Genomic DNA, 20,969 nt, shown 5'->3' on the forward strand with positions numbered 1-20,969 from the left:
TTTCAGCGTCGTTTTAGAAGATGTTCTAAAAATAATTTCCGTGTTTTTCTGAGTCATATATAGCTACTTCGAAATTGAGTGAATATTATTTGAAGCTTATCCGAATGATGATATGTTGAAATTTATTTTTGATAACAAAGTAAGTAGTTATTATGATGTACATATTGCCAAACAATTATAAACAAAAAAAAATCTTCTATGAAAGGCAGTTTTTTGAAATTCATTGAAAATATGTCATTTCGTTGAATTCAAAGATATTGGCTGAATGAGTGAACATTCTTAATTTATTCGAATTTCTATGACTTTTTTTCTGAATATTGTCAACCAATTTCGTTAAACCTTATTCCATAAATTGAAGATTGCATTAATTGCAAGGGATTGACTATGTCATCGCTTTAAATTCAAAATTATAGGCTGAATAAATGTTGACCACACTTGGTTACCGCGTTTCCATTCATTTTCGTTTGATTGCTACAAAATCTGCAACAGCCATGTTGGTCCATGTGGGGTCTCGGCAAGGCTAGCTGTTTACTCCTTCGAACTCCGTTGTTCGAATTCCGTGCGCTGCGACAATTGGCGTGGAATGCCTTTATTACAAATGACGATCCGTTTTTTCTCGGCAGCATGTTGTTTGGTACTAAAAATAGTACTAGTATATGTGGTTTCTTTCAACCAAAAAAGTGTTAAAGAACACCTTTTTATTTCATTTTATTACAAATAATTGTTTAAAAAATATGCCAAAATAGGAACATTTTGAATTGGAGAAAATCACGAACATCCTCTATATTATGACAATTCATTACTGGTTAGTTCGTTAAAATTGGTTAATTAAGTCGCCCGTAGTATTTTTGTTCTAAAGGGTGTTTCGTTAATTTTTTTCCAACTGGGTGTCCTGACAACTGAGTTTACATATGATGTAATTATTTTTAATTACTTCAGTGCAATGTCATCATGTAAAAATATACGCATGGACAACGTTTCCAAATTTATGCATTATTTAATCACAAATGCCTCTTCGGTGAAGCATTATGCATCTTTTTTGGTGGTACTGGTTATTATAACGAAAGCATCGGCTATAATTGTGGATGATACAATATTCTTTGATGGGTTAACCGTTATCACTGATTGTCCGTGAGGTTTGCTTTGGTTGTATGTTTTGCTTCGGCGTGCTGCTTTTCATACTGCTCAGATTATTCACAGAGCGGACACGTGGTAGTTAGTTGGTTATAGATGCACATCAGGGTTTATACATACGAGGTACCAGGTTCCAGAGTCATGCTGGAAGGAATAGAGCGGTTAAGTCGTATTCTTACTACCCGACCACCGTAGGCAATGGCCAACAAATTCCTTCAAGAATCGTAAACGTTAAGATCACTTCATTGTATTGCTACTTGAATCTGCGGATTGCGCTCTCCGATGTACCCGGAGATAGATCGTGTTGTCGCACCTCAACTGCATCATCCATATACACAGGGATCTTAACGTTATCATATTCAACAAAATTTTCATATCGTTCATCTAGTGTGAATCGAATTAAGAACTGTACCAGTTTCACATTTCGTACATGTTGGAGCCGAATAAGGTTAACTTTGTAATTGGCAAAACACATTTTCTCTTTCAACGAGCAGTTTACTTCTTGCGCGAGCGGAGAATCTTGGAAGTATTGATGTCAATTTGCACTATTTTCATCAAATACATCTTGTTTAAAAGATACGTATTGGCTGCCAAACGTTAGATATTCCGGATCCGATAGTTTTAAAATTTAAATGATTTGTATTATGTTTTATTCATATACCTACACTACTAGCCTGTTTAAAAAATGGTTGTGATTTAAGATGAGACGAATCATATCGAAAAAGGGTAATATAAATTGGCCGCTTTACGCTGAGTCTTTTTTCTAAAACGTAAGTGTGGTGGACATTTGACGGAAATTATTTTCAAACATTAAATTGCACACCATGCACTACCAAAATAAATAAAAAACCCCTGTTGTCAGCGAATTTTCGTCCATTTCATTTAAATTAAAAACTGTTCCAAACGCTTTACAAAAATTAATATCAATAAATTTGAACATTCGATTTGATCATTTGAGAGGTTTCACACCCCGCATTACTTCTCATGCACAGTGGCAATTCTCCATCTCTGAGCTTTAGCATAGGGTAATGCGATAGCTTAGGAGTAGCTGAGGATGCTAAGTTCGAATCCAACCAGTGGAGGAGACATTTTTATCTTCGCGAGGTTTTCATTCCAGCTATTCCATTCCCTCATTATTCGATCAGTTTCTCCATTTTCACCGCCTTAGTAGTTATGCAATGTTTTGTAGTTTTTACACACTAATATATTTATAATAAAGTTGACATGAACAACAAACAACACCACATATTCATTTTCCAGCTGGTCATCGAATTGTACATGTCGTAATCTGTAAAATTACGAACCCCATCCAGATGGGTTTGTGCTGGATACCATTTTTCGACCAAGCAGTTGTATGTCGGTATGGCCCAGTTAGTAAAGAGGTGTGCTCAGTGAGTAAATGGTTACCGGTCGTCGGTTCGAGTCACGGTATTGCCGGTTGACATTTTTTTTCTAATGACGATATGATCATATAATTTTCATATAGCACGTAACATACATTTGATAGATGCTTTTTGTTACATCGGATTAAATGGAAATTTGCAGGTTTCTTTCAACAGTGAAAGTCGACTATAACATTACAATAGTAATACCCGATTTTACACTGGCGGTTGTACTATACTTAGTCGAATTTTATGCCGGCAAACATGCACTTCATGCTCGAATCATCAAACCGATTTCACCATTTATTTTTATTTTCAAAACAGTATTCGCTACTGTAATGATGCAGAATCCTTTTTTTATCCAAAATGTTGGATGTTGGATCAACATTCATACCGCTAAAAATTCCAACTCGCTACTGACTAAAAGTTTCTCAAACAATCAACATAAAGCTAGATCGCACAAATTATTCGTAGCATCTTTCATCGACCCTCCCTACCCTTCCGTACGAGCGATAACCAGTCATGTGCGCCGCAATGTGCGATAAACCCAAGATACGCCGGAGTCCTTGCTGCCGACATTATTGCACACCCTCACCCACCACTGACTCTGTAGCATAAGCGGGGCGGATGCTTCCTCTCTCCTGCATCCAGCATAAATCTGTCGCGAGCAACAGACTGTAAGCGATAGAGAGAACCAAAGTAATGCAAACTATGCGCATGTGCTGATAGTAGACGCCCCTAAATATCGGCTTGTTGTCATCAGCACCGTCCTCGTCGCCGTTGTCGTTGTCGTTTAGCCTTCATCAACGTCATCGCCTCCTGATGCCGTGTCGACACAGACACACAAAGCATACAGTCAGCGATAGAGAGAGAGCGTGGTGCACCGCTTTCGGGTTCCCAAAGTTAATGGCCATTCATACCGTGGTCTCACTGTGCTTCCGATTGTTCACCGATTTGGACTAGCAGAGCCCGTGTGTGTGAATTCCACTGCAAACGAAATAGGAAAACAAGAAGAACCGGTGCTTTGCGTGTTCCTAGTGCATTTCCCTGGATATGATACGCGTGGGCCATTTGCCACATATGGTAACCAGCTGTGATTGGAAACATTTGGGATAGTCGGCCAGTCGCGTAATACTCCGAACAACCCTGCACCGTGGCAAAGGGAGCAAAGTTACTTTCAAGTGCGAACCATATTGTAACCAGCTTGCAGCGTGCAGGTGGCTACCCTCAATCGATTTTCACGGAAGTGAGTCCCGTAAGACCTTTGCTAATTGTTACCATCGGTGTTGTGTTGCTTTTGGTAAACGGGTTGTGTTGTACACCATTGGACCTCGGCCTTTGAACTTGGCACCCACCTACTGAAATCTGACCAGGTCGCCTGGTTGGCACCGGTTCCGCTAAAACGTGTACGGTAACCAGCAGAAGGACCAGCCGCGCAAGTCCCCCTATATCACGAGAAAATGTCAAACGTCATCATCTCGGGGGACAACGACGCAAACAATGTGCAACTGCGGTAAAGTGATATACTGCCATATGGTACGTCTTTTCTGTGGCAATCTTGTGTTTTTACTCTCAATTTTTCTTTATCAACATCCGACCAACAACGTCCCGGCTGTTTCTGTCGTTTGCGGTGCATTTTTCCTTCGTTGTAACAGACCGACTGTTGTGGTTTATTCTCTTCCGAAACAGATCATCCGGAAATCCATCAGATCATCCCGGAAGGGCAAAACAACAACAGCAACCGGAACGGCGTGCCTGTTGCAGAACTCTGGGAGAAAGAAATTTAATTAAATTAGAACCGCAAACCTATTTCCAATCGATTGACTGTCAAGATGGTAGCCCTGATTCTGGAATGCTTACTACTGCAACGGGAAAGCTCGAGCACAGCATAGACAAATTCAATTATCAAAGTTTAATTCCACTTCCGCCCGGTTCCGGTTCTACGTGCGTGACACCAATACATTATTTTGTGTACAGTTTGGCATGGGCGTGTGTCTGTATGGTTGCAGGGAACAACCAGGGCGGAAATTGTGGGTGTCAATTTCTCTTAAAGTTGATTGTTCTCATAAATTAACTGAATGTGTCCAGGAATGCTTTCGAACCCATTAAAATAGGTCTTTTGGCGAACATATTTGAACTCTAAACAAAGAAAACACACCGCCACGATGGAGTGGAAACTTTTCATACACTTTTTATTTACCATTCAATAAAAATAAAAAGGTAAAACTGATTTGTGATTTCACGTACTATCTAAAGTTGCTAATTGAACTGCGATCAAGTTGCAAACGATGTTCAAATTCCTTATCACAGATCAATAAAGAAAATTTCTGCTTAAATGACTTCATATTATAATTACAAATTCTATGCGGTTGTTTAATTTATTCCAGAAGTTTATTATTTATGTAAGTAGAAATTTGCATTACTTTTTGTAAAGCTATATTTTTGTATATCGTTTAATTGCATTTAATCGTTTTTTGTATTTAGGAGAATGTCCCCTATATACCACTCGAAAGGTATGACAAATACTTAACTTTCAGCCGCAGAATTTAAATTAATTCAGATGGGAATAAATCAGATAGTAATTTTCTGAGGAAATGTCAAAAAATGTACCTGGTTGTCGACGACTTAAAAATCACTACGAGTGTAAAAGTATGAAGTAATTCAAAGGCAAATCCTTAGTTCAAATATCTTAATTAGTTTTCTGAGCCACTAACATGCAGAAATATGGTATTGAACGGATCATCCACCATTTTAATCATCCCTAAATCAATTTATTGATCTTAAACATCCGAGTCAAATGACAATAGACATTTTCACTGCGCTATGGTCCCGAAGCCGTATTTGGGAGAACAACATTGTTTGCGTCCAAACTGTTAATATTGTTCTACAAAGTTGTGAAACAATCAAATCAAACCAATTTTACTGAATAAACTAGCAAAGCACTTTTTACCACCACGCGCCTGAAATATTGACCCAAGATGGGTTTCAAAATGATGATCCTTCTGACTCCATCGAGGATGATAGATATAGTAACACTTTCCCTGTTCCTACTCAAAACTTACTTTTTCCGAGACCAAAGGCATATTGTGACAAATGTCAAAGTAAGCTCATATGCCAAATTTCACATCATTTGGGAAATTCTAGACTCCCGCCCACTTCGCTTGAAATTTTTGAAGTTGATACTATGGGAAAATATGGAGGAAACATTTATTAAATGCTATAGACACATTCCAGCGTTAGGGGACAACGTTTGCACGCATTATGCAACTGTTAACAGCTTGTCGTTTGAAAAATCCTACGATGTACGCTCAAAACACTTTAAAAGTCCTAACACAACGTTAATATTATGGGTTCGGTATTTTTCAGGTTGTCATTTCATTCTGAGAGGTGAAAATGTCGCATTAGTGGACAACAGAGCAAAATGTTGATTTTCCAACCTACACTTGTATTTATCAAAAAACCTGCTCTGTCTCAAACTTTAGAGCATCCATTTGTTCTAGGAATTTGGTCATCGATAGTCACAGAACAATCCTGTATACTTAGATTTACGTGCTTTCATGAATTTTTTTTTCACGTGACCGAAGTGTTTGTTGAAGCTCAAACAAAGCGAAGTATATTACCTCTAGACATGTAAATAACTCAAAACAAAGATTTGAAATGCCAAACTAGATGTATTTCTAGTTTCACCTTCATGTGTATTTGACAAATGATATTTAGAAATCAAATTAATATGGATTGAGAACAGGCCACACCGCATACAACAGTGTGGCCCGGTATAGAAGAGATTGTAGACCACAATCGCCACTTTCTAATGGTTCGAAAAAGGTGGTTTCAAGTAGTTTTGGTAAGTTGAATACATTATTGACATCGGAAAACATATTAAATAAAATTAACTGTTTATTAGGGTGACTCAACAATTTTTATTTTGTTGACCAAATAAGTTTTTTCAAACAATTTTAATGCGCTATGTTTTTGGACATTATAAAATCTTGAAAATAAAATTGACTGTTGATTAGGGCAGATCAAAAAACGTCATTAGGGTAGTTCAATATTTATTTTCTTGTTGCGTTAAAAATAAACAAATGTGACACTGAAGCAACTCAGCAAAGGTAAGACTGTCAAACGATTATACTCGGTCAAGCAGTTATGATATTTACATATTGTATATAATGTCGCGAAAAACGAGTAATACGGTTGGAGTAAAGATTTCGAAATAGAATATCGCCCTTCCAGTTCAGCCTCTGGCGTTTGTTCAACCGTTTCTACTCATAGGTCTGCAAAGAGACACTTAAAAGTTATGATTGCGGAAATTAATCAAAATGCAGCCGTTTTACGCAGCTTTTGGAAAACTTAGATATTTTTCAATATAAAAGAAATTGTTTAAAATCTGCACACAATTGCGGTCTCATGGATCAGCTGGCCGGCTTGTCACTGAATTATCTAAATGATAGAAAACTGGAGAATTTCGTGAAATTGTATCTTTTATTTGCGAATTCTGAGAAATGCGTATCCTCGATAAAATTTAGACTTTAACGTGCTATAAAAACATTAAAAAGCTGTGTTAAACTACGATGTTTGGTTCATGTAGAAGAAAAGTGGTCAATAATTATAAACTGTGAAGTCCCGTTCCATTTTTTTTCAAAAATTTGCACGGTGATTTAGTTGGAACCGTAAATCTCCGCCATATTTTTATTTGTTCTGCTTCCAAGCCCAATATGTTGGAAAAATTCGATCAAAAATGTCCATTTTCACTTAAAAGATGCAAATTTTCAAAAATTTCACAAAACTTTGGTTTTAAACTGTGAAATCCCGTTCCATTTTTTTTCAAAAATTCCTTCACGGTGATTTAGTTGGAACCCCAAATCCCTGCCATCTTTTTATTTGTGCTGCTACCAAGCCTAGTTCGATGGGTTTTTTTTTCAATCGTAGGGCATTACAATAAAATTTTCGATTTTCGAATCATTTTTTCATAAATTTCTAAGTCCTTGGATCTAAATTTTTTTTTATAATTTGTTTTCAGCGGTTTTCGTTTGTTTTGAGACTAGATGCTGATGTTTCATGCTATTTTTAGACATATTTCGACATTTTTTTTCGATTTTCAACATTTCATGTACTCCCCCTTTGGATTTTTCTTATATTATGAAAACATTATTCAAACGCCGCACCCCCTTAATGATGTCCGATTGCGCTAAAAACTTGCATAGATTACTTTTTCGATGTAATAAGCATTTTATGTAAGATGCGAAAATTTATGATGACCATTTTTATTGATATCTTGTCTCTTGAACACCCCTAGTTCTCCATACAAACTTTGGTTTTAACCCATTCATGCCCATATTGTTTGTAGACAACAACGTTTTTAAACAGCTATAACTTTTGATTGAGGCAAGATCTGCTCGCAAAAACAAGTAAGGCTAATAAATATGACTATTGCCTTTCATTTCAGCGTTAACAGTTACAAGGATCAGCCTTAGAACTGAAATTATTGCAATTAGTCTGATTGGATTCCGATCGAGCAGTGCTGCCAGGAACAGTTTACGTTGACAACGGAAAATGAATTTTTCATATATCTTTGTTATGGTGCAATATTTTTGAAAACTGATAAAACTTATCAATTTAGACTGTCTTTGGCTACGTTTTCCATGCAATTGAACTGTTGTAAATAATCTTGGAGAATTGTATTGAGCATAGGAAGGTAAAAATTGAGTAGCTTCTAGCACTGCAAGGGAAGCACCTATCTTTATGAAAAAAGACTTTTCGTGTATCTTGATCTCACCGTTTTCAAGGAAAAATAGTTTTGAAACCCTACATGCATTAGAAAAAAGTTGGGCATGAAAGGGTTAAACTGTGAAGCCCGGTTCCATTTTTTTTTTCAAAAATTTCTTCACCAGGGGTTTCCTGGGACCCAAAACCTTCGCTATTTTTTTTTCGTTCTGCTCCCCGATCGTGTGTTGAACAGTGTTATCCAATTTGAAAGAATATTTAAGGAGGACAAGTGAGTGTTATTCCCTATGACCAAATTCTTCCGTGCGCTCTCATACTTGTTTGGTACCGTCAACCGGGGTGACATTGATCACTTTTCGAAGTAATCATTACATATTTTTAGACGTAACACATTTTTTTCAAGTTTAATATTTTTAAACCATGTACTGATGTTAGGAGAACAAGATTGGATGGTTTTAACTAAAATTGTGCGATTACAGCTATTTTTCCAAAAATAATTTCAAGTTGATGTCCGTTTTCGTATTCCGGGGTGACTTTGATAATCTGCATGTTCACCCACATTAAGTTATTGATGTCAATGTTTTTCATTCAAATGTTTGTTTAAACTAATTCTGGAAAGATACTCATTGTTAAATGGATGTTAATTGGTATTATACAAAGTATTCAATGTACTGTAAAATTGGAGTAACCAAAATTCGTATAATTTGTGTCCAACTAGAATAAAAGATTCTGAAAACCTTTAAAACTGCTAAAATTGTTTTATTTCAGTGCTTTATCAATGTACAAAATGTTTCATCCATTTTAACACGTTGGAATATTGAACAATAAAAAAAGTTGCGAGTTTTAGCTAAAAAAAAATTGAAATAATTGCCAACTAGTTTCACAAAAAAATGTATTTAAAATAAACAAACTCTTAAAAGTAAATTTGGTATATCCCACTCTAAAGGAAAATAAAATCTCGCTTGTAATTTATTACTCTTGCTCAAATCTGAGATTTATTTGTTTTATAAAAAATAGACACTTTATGAAGCTTCGTAAAAATAACGTAAAGTCAAATTTCGGTTTTTAGTAGTTTTTGTACCCAAAAACCAAATAAAATACTCAAAAAGTATAACAAACCAGTATTTCATAAGTTTAGAGTAAAAATCATTTCAAACTAAAATGATTCGGTAGACTATTCTGGTTTAATAAGCGATCTATGAAAAAAGTTTCGAGTGATCAAAGTCACCCCGATGATCAAAGTCACCCCGGTTTACGGTATATTGCGTTCCATTCCATATCTTTGAACCCTGTTCTGAAACTGTTGATTTATCCTCAGATAGTTTATCCATTGTAAAGATAGATAGATGTAAAGATAGATAGATGTAATAAAAACTCGATTATTTTGCCCTATCCCCCCCCCTCTCTCTCTCTCTCTTTCCATCCCTTAGGCCACTCATACCATTGCATGGCTGCGCTATTTCTGAAATAGGTTGCTTATATCTTTTATGTCTATATCCTGTTCTGTAGGCTCCCAAAGTATCTCTGCAGAAGGATTTACCGTACTGTAACGGAAAGCGTTAGGGGACAACACTTCAGTGCACCCATATGAAAGAACGATTTCAAAGTTTGTTATACACAAATAGCACATTTTTAGAAAGGTATTGATGAGTACTAATAGCTTCTGAAAATATTTCATAGATATCGTGCATTGTTTTCGGGAAAAATTGGAAAAACATGATTTTTGCGTTAGGGGACAACGCAAAAATGATCAATTTTTGCCCCCCTTTTATCCGGCAATCCATTCACTCAAAAAATCTGCGTCCAAAGATGAAATGATTGTACAATATGTATACAATAAAATGGCATTTAAGATTACTCCAAATTAATTTTATTACGAGCCTACTGGTGTGGTACGGGAAAATCTATTCAATTATTAAAAACGAGTCTTAAATGTATTACTGGTTTTTATTGACGAGCGTCATAAAATTCTTTTAAAAAATTTCTATATATATATATATATATATATGATTTGGGAGCCTTAAACCTATACCAACATATTTCAGAACAACTTTTACTTATATTAGCAGATTTATTTTCAAGAAGTAAGCGATACAAGTGCGTGGAATGTGTCTATAACTTTTGAAGTAGCAATTAGAAAATTACAATTTATACCTCTTTTTAAAGGAAATAACGTTCAGGAATCAGAATATATTGGCTTAAATGGCACGTTTGCCGTATGTAGTCGGGGATTTGTGCCTTGCCGTGTGTTTTCATCATTTCCTGAGTGGAAGAAAAGGAGAAGGATGTGTGGGCAAGTAGACTTGGAAGGGTGGGTAAAATAACAGCACAAAAACAAAAATAAACAACAGCTAAGTTAAACTCACAAGTAGTTCAACTTGCCTGCGAATAAGCCCAAAGCTCTTTACCACATTGGATAAGAAACTTTAGTATGTCTCTGAGTTTCAGTCGCCCAAACATGGGTTCGTCTATATAAGTACGGCTGAAGACTCGAAATCGCAATTGCGCTACCGCTGGACAGTTGCATATCAGATGATATGAGGTTCCGTAGTCGGATTCACAAAGATCACATGAAAATACTCAGCGCGCTGAATAGTTGCCATGTGATAATTGAGTTTGCAGTGGTCGATTAAAGCCCTGGTCAGCATGCCGCAGTGGAGCTTCGAAAAATGTAGGAGATTTTTCGAAACCACTGGGCATGGTTGTTCTAGAAACGCCTTTGTTTGGCGACACGTTTGTAGATTTCTCCAATAATTGCGGTGCTCGGACAAAGCCGAGGACCGTATTTTTCCAGTAATTTCCAGTAATACCACAATGTCCGGCCACCCAGACAAGGTAGATAGTGTTGACAATGCTTAGCTCTTCGATTTGGGTTCGGCACGCGATCACTAGCTTGGACCGGGATTTGTCTGAGCTAAGGGCCTTGATTGCAGCCTGACTATCGAAGCAGAAGTTTATAACTCTGCCGGACAAACTCAGTTGAAGGGCCGATTGCACCCCGCACATAATCGCAAAGATTTCTGCTTGGAATACAGTACAGTATCTACCTAGTGAGTGAGATTGTTCCAATCTCATTTCACGACAGTAGACACCAGCACCAGCACGTCCCTCCATCAGAGAACCGTCAGTGTAAAAGACCACTTGAGTTTGTTGTTGTCATTCCATATAGCCAGACAACCACTCCTCTCGAGAGGGAATCTTCACATGGAATGTCCTGTAAGGAAAACTACAAATGAGTGTAATATCGCTGGGAGCAAGAATATCTTCACCCCATGTAACCAGTTGTGACCACAATCGTGTATGACTGGTAGCAAGATCAACATGATTACTGTTCCAAAGCCCAGTAACCTGCAGTTTGTATGCACATGATAGTGCTTCTTGTTTGAGGTGTATGTGTAATGGTTTGATATTTAGAAGTGCCTCAAGAGCAGCAGTCCGAGTCGTGGTGAAAGCACCAGTCAACGCCATGAGCGCCATTCTTTGCAGATCGTTTAGCTTTGACTGGACTGTCCCCACCTCTCCCCTCTGCCACCACATAAGGCATCCGTATGACAGTATTGGACGTACAATTGTCATGTAAATCCAATAGATGTATTTAGGTTTGAGACCCCAGGTCTTTCCAAAAGTTCGTCTGCACTGCCCGAAGGCCATGGACGCTTTCTTGACTCTGAACTCAATGTGAGCAGCACGTTTTTAAACAGCTATAACTTTTGATTGAGGCAAGATCTGCTCGCAAAAACAAGTAAGGCTAATAAATATGACTATTGCCTTTCATTTCAGCGTTAACAGTTACAAGGATCAGCCTTAGAACTGAAATTATTGCAATTAGTCTGATTGGATTCCGATCGAGCAGTGCTGCCAGGAACAGTTTACGTTGACAACGGAAAATGAATTTTTCATATATCTTTGTTATGGTGCAATATTTTTGAAAACTGATAAAACTTATCAATTTAGACTGTCTTTGGCTACGTTTTCCATGCAATTGAACTGTTGTAAATAATCTTGGAGAATTGTATTGAGCATAGGAAGGTAAAAATTGAGTAGCTTCTAGCAATGCAAGGGAAGCACCTATCTTTATGAAAAAAGACTTTTCGTGTATCTTGATCTCACCGTTTTCAAGGAAAAATAGTTTTGAAACCCTACATGCATTAGAAAAAAGTTGGGCATGAAAGGGTTAAACTGTGAAGCCCGGTTCCATTTTTTTTTTTTCAAAAATTTCTTCACCAGGGGTTTCCTGGGACCCAAAACCTTCGCTATTTTTTTTTTCGTTCTGCTCCCCGATCGTGTGTTGAACAGTGTTATCCAATTTGAAAGAATATTTAAGGAGGACAAGTGAGTGTTATTCCCTATGACCAAATTCTTCCGTGCGCTCTCATACTTGTTTGGTACCGTCAACCGGGGTGACATTGATCACTTTTCGAAGTAATCATTACATATTTTTAGACGTAACACATTTTTTTCAAGTTTAATATTTTTAAACCATGTACTGATGTTAGGAGAACAAGATTGGATGGTTTTAACTAAAATTGTGCGATTACAGCTATTTTTCCAAAAATAATTTCAAGTTGATGTCCGTTTTCGTATTCCGGGGAGACTTTGATAATCTGCATGTTCACCCACATTAAGTTATTGATGTCAATGTTTTTCATTCAAATGTTTGTTTAAACTAATTCTGGAAAGATACTCATTGTTAAATGGATGTTAATTGGTATTATACAAAGTATTCAATGTACTGTAAAATTGGAGTAACCAAAATTCGTATAATTTGTGTCCAACTAGAATAAAAGATTCTGAAAACCTTTAAAACTGCTAAAATTGTTTTATTTCAGTGCTTTATCAATGTACAAAATGTTTCATCCATTTTAACACGTTGGAATATTGAACAATAAAAAAAGTTGCGAGTTTTAGCTAAAAAAAAATTGAAATAATTGCCAACTAGTTTCACAAAAAAATGTATTTAAAATAAACAAACTCTTAAAAGTAAATTTGGTATATCCCACTCTAAAGGAAAATAAAATCTCGCTTGTAATTTATTACTCTTGCTCAAATCTGAGATTTATTTGTTTTATAAAAAATAGACACTTTATGAAGCTTCGTAAAAATAACGTAAAGTCAAATTTCGGTTTTTAGTAGTTTTTGTACCCAAAAACCAAATAAAATACTCAAAAAGTATAACAAACCAGTATTTCATAAGTTTAGAGTAAAAATCATTTCAAACAAAAATGATTCGGTAGACTATTCTGGTTTAATAAGCGATCTATGAAAAAAGTTTCGAGTGATCAAAGTCACCCCGATGATCAAAGTCACCCCGGTTTACGGTATATTGCGTTCCATTCCATATCTTTGAACCCTGTTCTGAAACTGTTGATTTATCCTCAGATAGTTTATCCATTGTAAAGATAGATAGATGTAAAGATAGATAGATGTAATAAAAACTCGATTATTTTGCCCTATCCCCCCCCCTCTCTCTCTCTCTCTTTCCATCCCTTAGGCCACTCATACCATTGCATGGCTGCGCTATTTCTGAAATAGGTTGCTTATATCTTTTATGTCTATATCCTGTTCTGTAGGCTCCCAAAGTATCTCTGCAGAAGGATTTACCGTACTGTAACGGAAAGCGTTAGGGGACAACACTTCAGTGCACCCATATGAAAGAACGATTTCAAAGTTTGTTATACACAAATAGCACATTTTTAGAAAGGTATTGATGAGTACTAATAGCTTCTGAAAATATTTCATAGATATCGTGCATTGTTTTCGGGAAAAATTGGAAAAACATGATTTTTGCGTTAGGGGACAACGCAAAAATGATCAATTTTTGCCCCCCTTTTATCCGGCAATCCATTCACTCAAAAAATCTGCGTCCAAAGATGAAATGATTGTACAATATGTATACAATAAAATGGCATTTAAGATTACTCCAAATTAATTTTATTACGAGCCTACTGGTGTGGTACGGGAAAATCTATTCAATTATTAAAAACGAGTCTTAAATGTATTACTGGTTTTTATTGACGAGCGTCATAAAATTCTTTTAAAAAATTTCTATATATATATATATATATATGATTTGGGAGCCTTAAACCTATACCAACATATTTCAGAACAACTTTTACTTATATTAGCAGATTTATTTTCAAGAAGTAAGCGATACAAGTGCGTGGAATGTGTCTATAACTTTTGAAGTAGCAATTAGAAAATTACAATTTATACCTCTTTTTAAAGGAAATAACGTTCAGGAATCAGAATATATTGGCTTAAATGGCACGTTTGCCGTATGTAGTCGGGGATTTGTGCCTTGCCGTGTGTTTTCATCATTTCCTGAGTGGAAGAAAAGGAGAAGGATGTGTGGGCAAGTAGACTTGGAAGGGTGGGTAAAATAACAGCACAAAAACAAAAATAAACAACAGCTAAGTTAAACTCACAAGTAGTTCAACTTGCCTGCGAATAAGCCCAAAGCTCTTTACCACATTGGATAAGAAACTTTAGTATGTCTCTGAGTTTCAGTCGCCCAAACATGGGTTCGTCTATATAAGTACGGCTGAAGACTCGAAATCGCAATTGCGCTACCGCTGGACAGTTGCATATCAGATGATATGAGGTTCCGTAGTCGGATTCACAAAGATCACATGAAAATACTCAGCGCGCTGAATAGTTGCCATGTGATAATTGAGTTTGCAGTGGTCGATTAAAGCCCTGGTCAGCATGCCGCAGTGGAGCTTCGAAAAATGTAGGAGATTTTTCGAAACCACTGGGCATGGTTGTTCTAGAAACGCCTTTGTTTGGCGACACGTTTGTAGATTTCTCCAATAATTGCGGTGCTCGGACAAAGCCGAGGACCGTATTTTTCCAGTAATTTCCAGTAATACCACAATGTCCGGCCACCCAGACAAGGTAGATAGTGTTGACAATGCTTAGCTCTTCGATTTGGGTTCGGCACGCGATCACTAGCTTGGACCGGGATTTGTCTGAGCTAAGGGCCTTGATTGCAGCCTGACTATCGAAGCAGAAGTTTATAACTCTGCCGGACAAACTCAGTTGAAGGGCCGATTGCACCCCGCACATAATCGCAAAGATTTCTGCTTGGAATACAGTACAGTATCTACCTAGTGAGTGAGATTGTTCCAATCTCATTTCACGACAGTAGACACCAGCACCAGCACGTCCCTCCATCAGAGAACCGTCAGTGTAAAAGACCACTTGAGTTTGTTGTTGTCATTCCATATAGCCAGACAACCACTCCTCTCGAGAGGGAATCTTCACATGGAATGTCCTGTAAGGAAAACTACAAATGAGTGTAATATCGCTGGGAGCAAAAATATCTTCACCCCATGTAACCAGTTGTGACCACAATCGTGTATGACTGGTAGCAAGATCAACATGATTACTGTTCCAAAGCCCAGTAACCTGCAGTTTGTATGCACATGATAGTGCTTCTTGTTTGAGGTGTATGTGTAATGGTTTGATATTTAGAAGTGCCTCAAGAGCAGCAGTCCGAGTCGTGGTGAAAGCACCAGTCAACGCCATGAGCGCCATTCTTTGCAGATCGTTTAGCTTTGACTGGACTGTCCCCACCTCTCCCCTCTGCCACCACATAAGGCATCCGTATGACAGTATTGGACGTACAATTGTCATGTAAATCCAATAGATGTATTTAGGTTTGAGACCCCAGGTCTTTCCAAAAGTTCGTCTGCACTGCCCGAAGGCCATGGACGCTTTCTTGACTCTGAACTCAATGTGAGCAGAGCAATTCAGTTTGGAATCACAAATGCTATAACTTTTGAAGTAGCAATTAGAAAACTACAATTTATACCTATTTTTAAAGGAAATAATGTTAGTGTTTGAATGAAGATATTACTGTTTCTAGAAAAATACGGAATAGTGGGGTACTGGGTCATTTTGGCCTCAAAATCCCCTATTCTTAATAACTTTTTGCTCCATGATGCAAATCATACATATTTTGCAATTTTTCTAATGTGAAAAAATCTCAGAAATCGAAAGGAACCTTTTCGACCTTTGTCCGAATACGAGAAGTTGGGGTTATAGTGCCTTTTGTCGTTCATATTAAATTTTATCATTTTCTTGTTCATATATGTTTTGTTATTATTCTTCAATAAATTTTCATAAAATGTACCTTGTTGAACGTGTAAATTCTTAGGAATACGAATCCCCTGTGGGTAATGTTATAGACAACCCCAATTCACCATCTTGGGTTTCAAAATGGCGCCAAACATCAATTTCCATCATCTACTCGTGAAGCGCGATCCAAAAATCCAATTATTGTTAGGATTAGGAATTAGGAATCGAGAAAATTACTCATCCCATGTCGCCCGCTTGGCCTCCAAAATAGAACCAAACATCGATTTTCACCGCTTGTCCAGTCGGTTGCAGGATTCACTTCACTTTTGTCTTAACGATTCGTTTTTTCTGCCATTCTTAGCAGTGGTAACGCTTGTAGATCTTTAGACTTGTGCTTAAAGGCGTTCTTGATTGACCTGTGACATCCGTTAACCTTCCGGCTGTCGCGCTAGTGCACTGAATGCACGCTGCTTTGAAAATCTAGCGAAACCGTCTTAAGGCATCAGCGACTTAGCCAGTTCCGCTACTTCCGGAGGGTTAAACTTCCTCAAGGAGTACATAGAAAATAAAATTAACCTGTTACCCAAGTAACAATTGAAACTGAGATCGACCTGAAGATCTTCCTGCAAGTTCAAGGATGACCACCGCGGTTCACCTGATGTTTTGCCTTTTCGGGGATGTCTTTAAAGGGGGGCACTTCCTCTTTCGATCCAAAAAATAAATTACTTTTTTGACATTTTATTTTGGGAAAATGAACATAATACGCACCAATTTGGTATAACAAATTTATGGCTATGAGAAATTGAAAATTATTAATGTTCTCGTCGATATTGTCGCTGTCATCGAAATCGGCGTAGGGTAACTGGGGGTAAGACGGACATATTAAGGAAATACTGAAATATTACATAGTAAGAGCATGTTTTTTGTCAACATCTAATACTCTATGTTGTAGCTCCATATGTTGGCTTTCGAGTGCCCAGAGGGATTATTTTACAAAAATCAATAAGTATCATTTTTAAAGGATTAGAAAACGAAGAAGCATCTGCACTTTTTCCAGGCTGCGGGTGAAACGAACGTGGGTAAGACGGACATGTTTCAGAAAAGATGATCACAACACAAAATATTAAAATTTACTATTGCTAACGGATGTTTTGAATGGATTATGGTTCTTCTTAATATATATGTTCAATTCGAGGTGAAAAATAACGTTTTGGGGTACGATTTTGAGTTGAGGCAGTTTTTGACCCCTCATAGCATTTGGTCACAAAACTCTAGCTTCCCCCTTGTAAATAACGTAACATTTCCCTACACCCTCCCCCTCCGTTTACAACATGGACGCCTTTATCAATATTTTCATTATAACAGCAAAATGCGGCTTATTATATGCCCATTTCATGACAAATATATTGTTGATTACAGACACTTTATACACAGACTAGCAAAGTTTTGAAAGGGGATGTACAGGCTGAACCCATACAAAGCTTATGGGAGCTTCCGTGATGCCAGTTTACATTCATGGTTGCTAGTTTTGCTGTTTTTCTCTCCGCAAGTGTGTTATATAAAGTGTCTGTAGTGTTAATAGTTTTGCTTTTTCATGGAGCATGAAGATAAGCTCTCAGTTAAAAATTCTACAGCTACCAAGATTCTAAGAAGCACACGTTCACCTAAATGGTTGAATTCGAAGAGAAAATTTGCTTCAGCTACCAAACTAAGTCTACTAGTTAGCAACATAAGCTAACTAATGTAGCAAGTTGAATCCGCATGCAAAATGTTTCGTTTTTTTGCGAGCTTGCAATTCCTGGAATCGTAAAATTTACCACATCAAAAACCGCGTGAAAAGTAACTTGTGTGAATTTAAAAATTATTTCTCTTTGGAGTGAAGGAATAATAAATTGTTTTCTCTAATCAATGGGTTTAAATGCCCTTAAAAAATTTGAACCTAATGCTACGTCACACAACTTCTGACCTTACCCTCCCCCACGCCACACTTCGACACAAATTCAGTATACCCCCCCCCTCCTACCCCCTAAAATGCTACGTCATTTATGCATGGCCCCTAACTGGATGGTTCTCCACATTTGACTGCTAGAATTTCGTTTATACATTCATATAAGGATGTATCAATAGAATTAATCAAAACCGTCCGTCTTGCCCCCCAACAGTACATAATTTTTTTTAACGTTTGTACTTATTGACGCATAAATTAACGTACCTGTTATTTTCCACGAATATTTCACTTAAGAGTTACTTTATCGAAACAAAGGAAAAAATCCGCAAAAAATTGAATGTTTTTCGATGAACCTTAAAATCGGAAACTTGAAAATTACATCCGTAAGAAGCTGCACTACTGATGATCAATATTTGCTTAAATTATACACGTTTAACAGTATTCAAGGCCTACTAAGTGTTTCATAGTTCATGGTTACCCATAATGATAGGGTACACATACAATACAATTGAAGTTTTAATGTTATATCCCTAAAATAACCATGTGTCCGTCTCACCCCACCTGTCCGTCTTACCCATAGTTCCCCTAAGTGATCCTGGCCTCAATTCTCATGCGGAATCATAATACCACACCTTGCTTTACTTCAAAGGGTTTTATATCATCGATGAACCGAAAAATATTATTAATTTTAAACATTTACCACAAAAATCAGGGCCTTAAAAAACATTGTTTTTAATGATTTTTTTTTATTATTTTTGAGTCAATAAAGGTAATCTCTGTGCTTCACATAGAACAATGTTTCATGCATTTCAAAATAAATGCTATACGAAAAAATTGGTTCACTAGTTTTTTCGATATCCTCAAGACAATTTAAAAAACGCTGTTTCAAGTAACTCCAATGTTGGAATCAAACCCCCTCACAAAAAGCAAATTGGGATTTGTTTCCCCTAATTAATTTAATACCCTCCCTTAACCTCCCAATGTCAAGAGCTTTTCAAAAGCTTTACAATACTTTATAAATGTTAACCTCTAGTTTTAATAAATTTAAAAAAGCAAAACGCAAAAATTGGCACAACCAAGCTAACGTCTAGTATCGTATCTAAACAACACTGAATAAAACAAGAGGTGACTCGAACGGAGAATTACCAACAGGCTTTTATGTGGATGAGAACATGTCCATCCATTATGAATACTCACATAACCATTACATGACTAAAAATTAATAACATATTTTTATTTGTTCGTTGAATGTGTGGGATGCCTTTAAGTGGAGTATTTCTATGCAGTGTCCATCGAACTACACCACTATAGAATGCAGTTAGGCTAGTATCTTACCATCAGGCACCGGATAACAAAATGAGCTACAGGTCTGCATTTATCTATTCAAAAGAAAACCACATCTTTTGTTCTAGTGTCATTTCTATTCCTTTCCCCGCCCACTGAAGATCAATTCAAGCGGGTGTATACACCTCCGGCGTTCTACAAGATTCAGATCAAAAGACACAACAAGATTAGGGTGAGTCAGAACCTGCGTTTTGGCACAAAACTGCTTGCCCGGAGATTTGACACGAGTTGAATTGCGATCCGGTGGAAACCGACGCGTCGAATCTGTTTTTATATCTTGTTGGAGTGTTTATATGGGATTACCTGAAGAATTGTTCTTTTGTTTCCATAGTTGAACTTCTATGACTAGTAGTAATTTCGTGTACAATTTTACAGTGTTAATTTAACAAGAATTTAGATATACAAGGTCACGAGAAAACTACTCTCTTGCCTTCTAATTTGCATTTGAGAATGCACTGAAACCATCCATGCATGGAACTTTTAAGCAACCATTTTGTGCCACCCTGTAATTTATGACTCTTCACCCCCTGATAGGTTCTCAATTGAAGCACCAACACCGAAGACGAGTAGAATAGAAACTTGAACTACAAAGGCATCAAAGTCTAAGGACTGCCCCCACACCGACACACATACATACATGCATCCGACATCCGGCAAGTGCGAAAAAAATCACATCCAGACTCCGGTCAAGCACGACATATATGGGAGATATTTCGGTCGGCCGATGGCACTTTGGCAGTCTCGCCGGAGGTACGAAAACAACATTTCAAACACGTCCTGTTCTTGTCCAGCTCTGGAGGCTGTTTCATTTCAATCGGATCGATGCGACTCTGCTACGTACTTCCGCTTGCCGTAACTCGTCCGAAACGGCCCAATGAACAATAACAGGTCGTTAAAACTTTCCTTCCTTCCATTTTCCTTCCATTACGTTTCTTTCCGTTCCCCTCCGGAGAACGGAAAGAAACGTACGAGAGGTGCGCAGGCTGGAACCGCCGGACGAAACTTGTTTTTTTTTTGGGGGAGGAAAAGTTTTGCTGTAATTTTCCATGCTCGACCCAGGAGAACTTTCCCGATGTAAACAGACTGACTGTTGTACAACTCGAACAAGCTTTTTGAGGGAAATTCAATTGAAAAATTGATAAATGAATTTTTGAGTAGTTTGAGCCCTGCACTCTTACCGGAAGCGTACAATTTCGGATGATGTCGAAAATACCGAAAGCTCCTAGACCGAGAGGAGATTGCGGCAAAAACAATCTTAAAATTTGATCGCTTTGGCGACCCATTTGTCGGGTAAACCGCTGCAGCAGACGTGGAACATGGTATGGATTGCGAACATGGCGCAGCAGCGTCTATAAATC

The 20,969-nt window shown here is 37.3% G+C and overlaps 1 protein-coding gene across 12 annotated transcripts in view; it reads left to right on the forward strand.

Annotated features, from left to right (window-relative positions):
- The window catches only part of LOC131688439 (protein alan shepard), a 592,207-nt gene that overhangs the window by 437,639 nt on the left and 133,599 nt on the right, over positions 1-20,969 (forward strand). The window contains exon 1 of one of the 12 annotated variants that reach the window (XM_058972680.1): positions 3,456-4,052. The exons of the other annotated variants lie outside the window; for them this stretch is intronic. Coding sequence (XP_058828663.1) covers positions 4,017-4,052 — 36 coding nt within the window. The 5' untranslated portion in view covers positions 3,456-4,016. Of the gene's footprint in view, positions 1-3,455; positions 4,053-20,969 lie in introns of those variants that run through there. 12 annotated transcript variants of the gene reach the window in all.

The sequence above is a fragment of the Topomyia yanbarensis genome, chromosome 3 (assembly GCF_030247195.1).
Source record: "Topomyia yanbarensis strain Yona2022 chromosome 3, ASM3024719v1, whole genome shotgun sequence".
NCBI classification, from domain to species: Eukaryota; Metazoa; Arthropoda; class Insecta; order Diptera; family Culicidae; genus Topomyia; species Topomyia yanbarensis.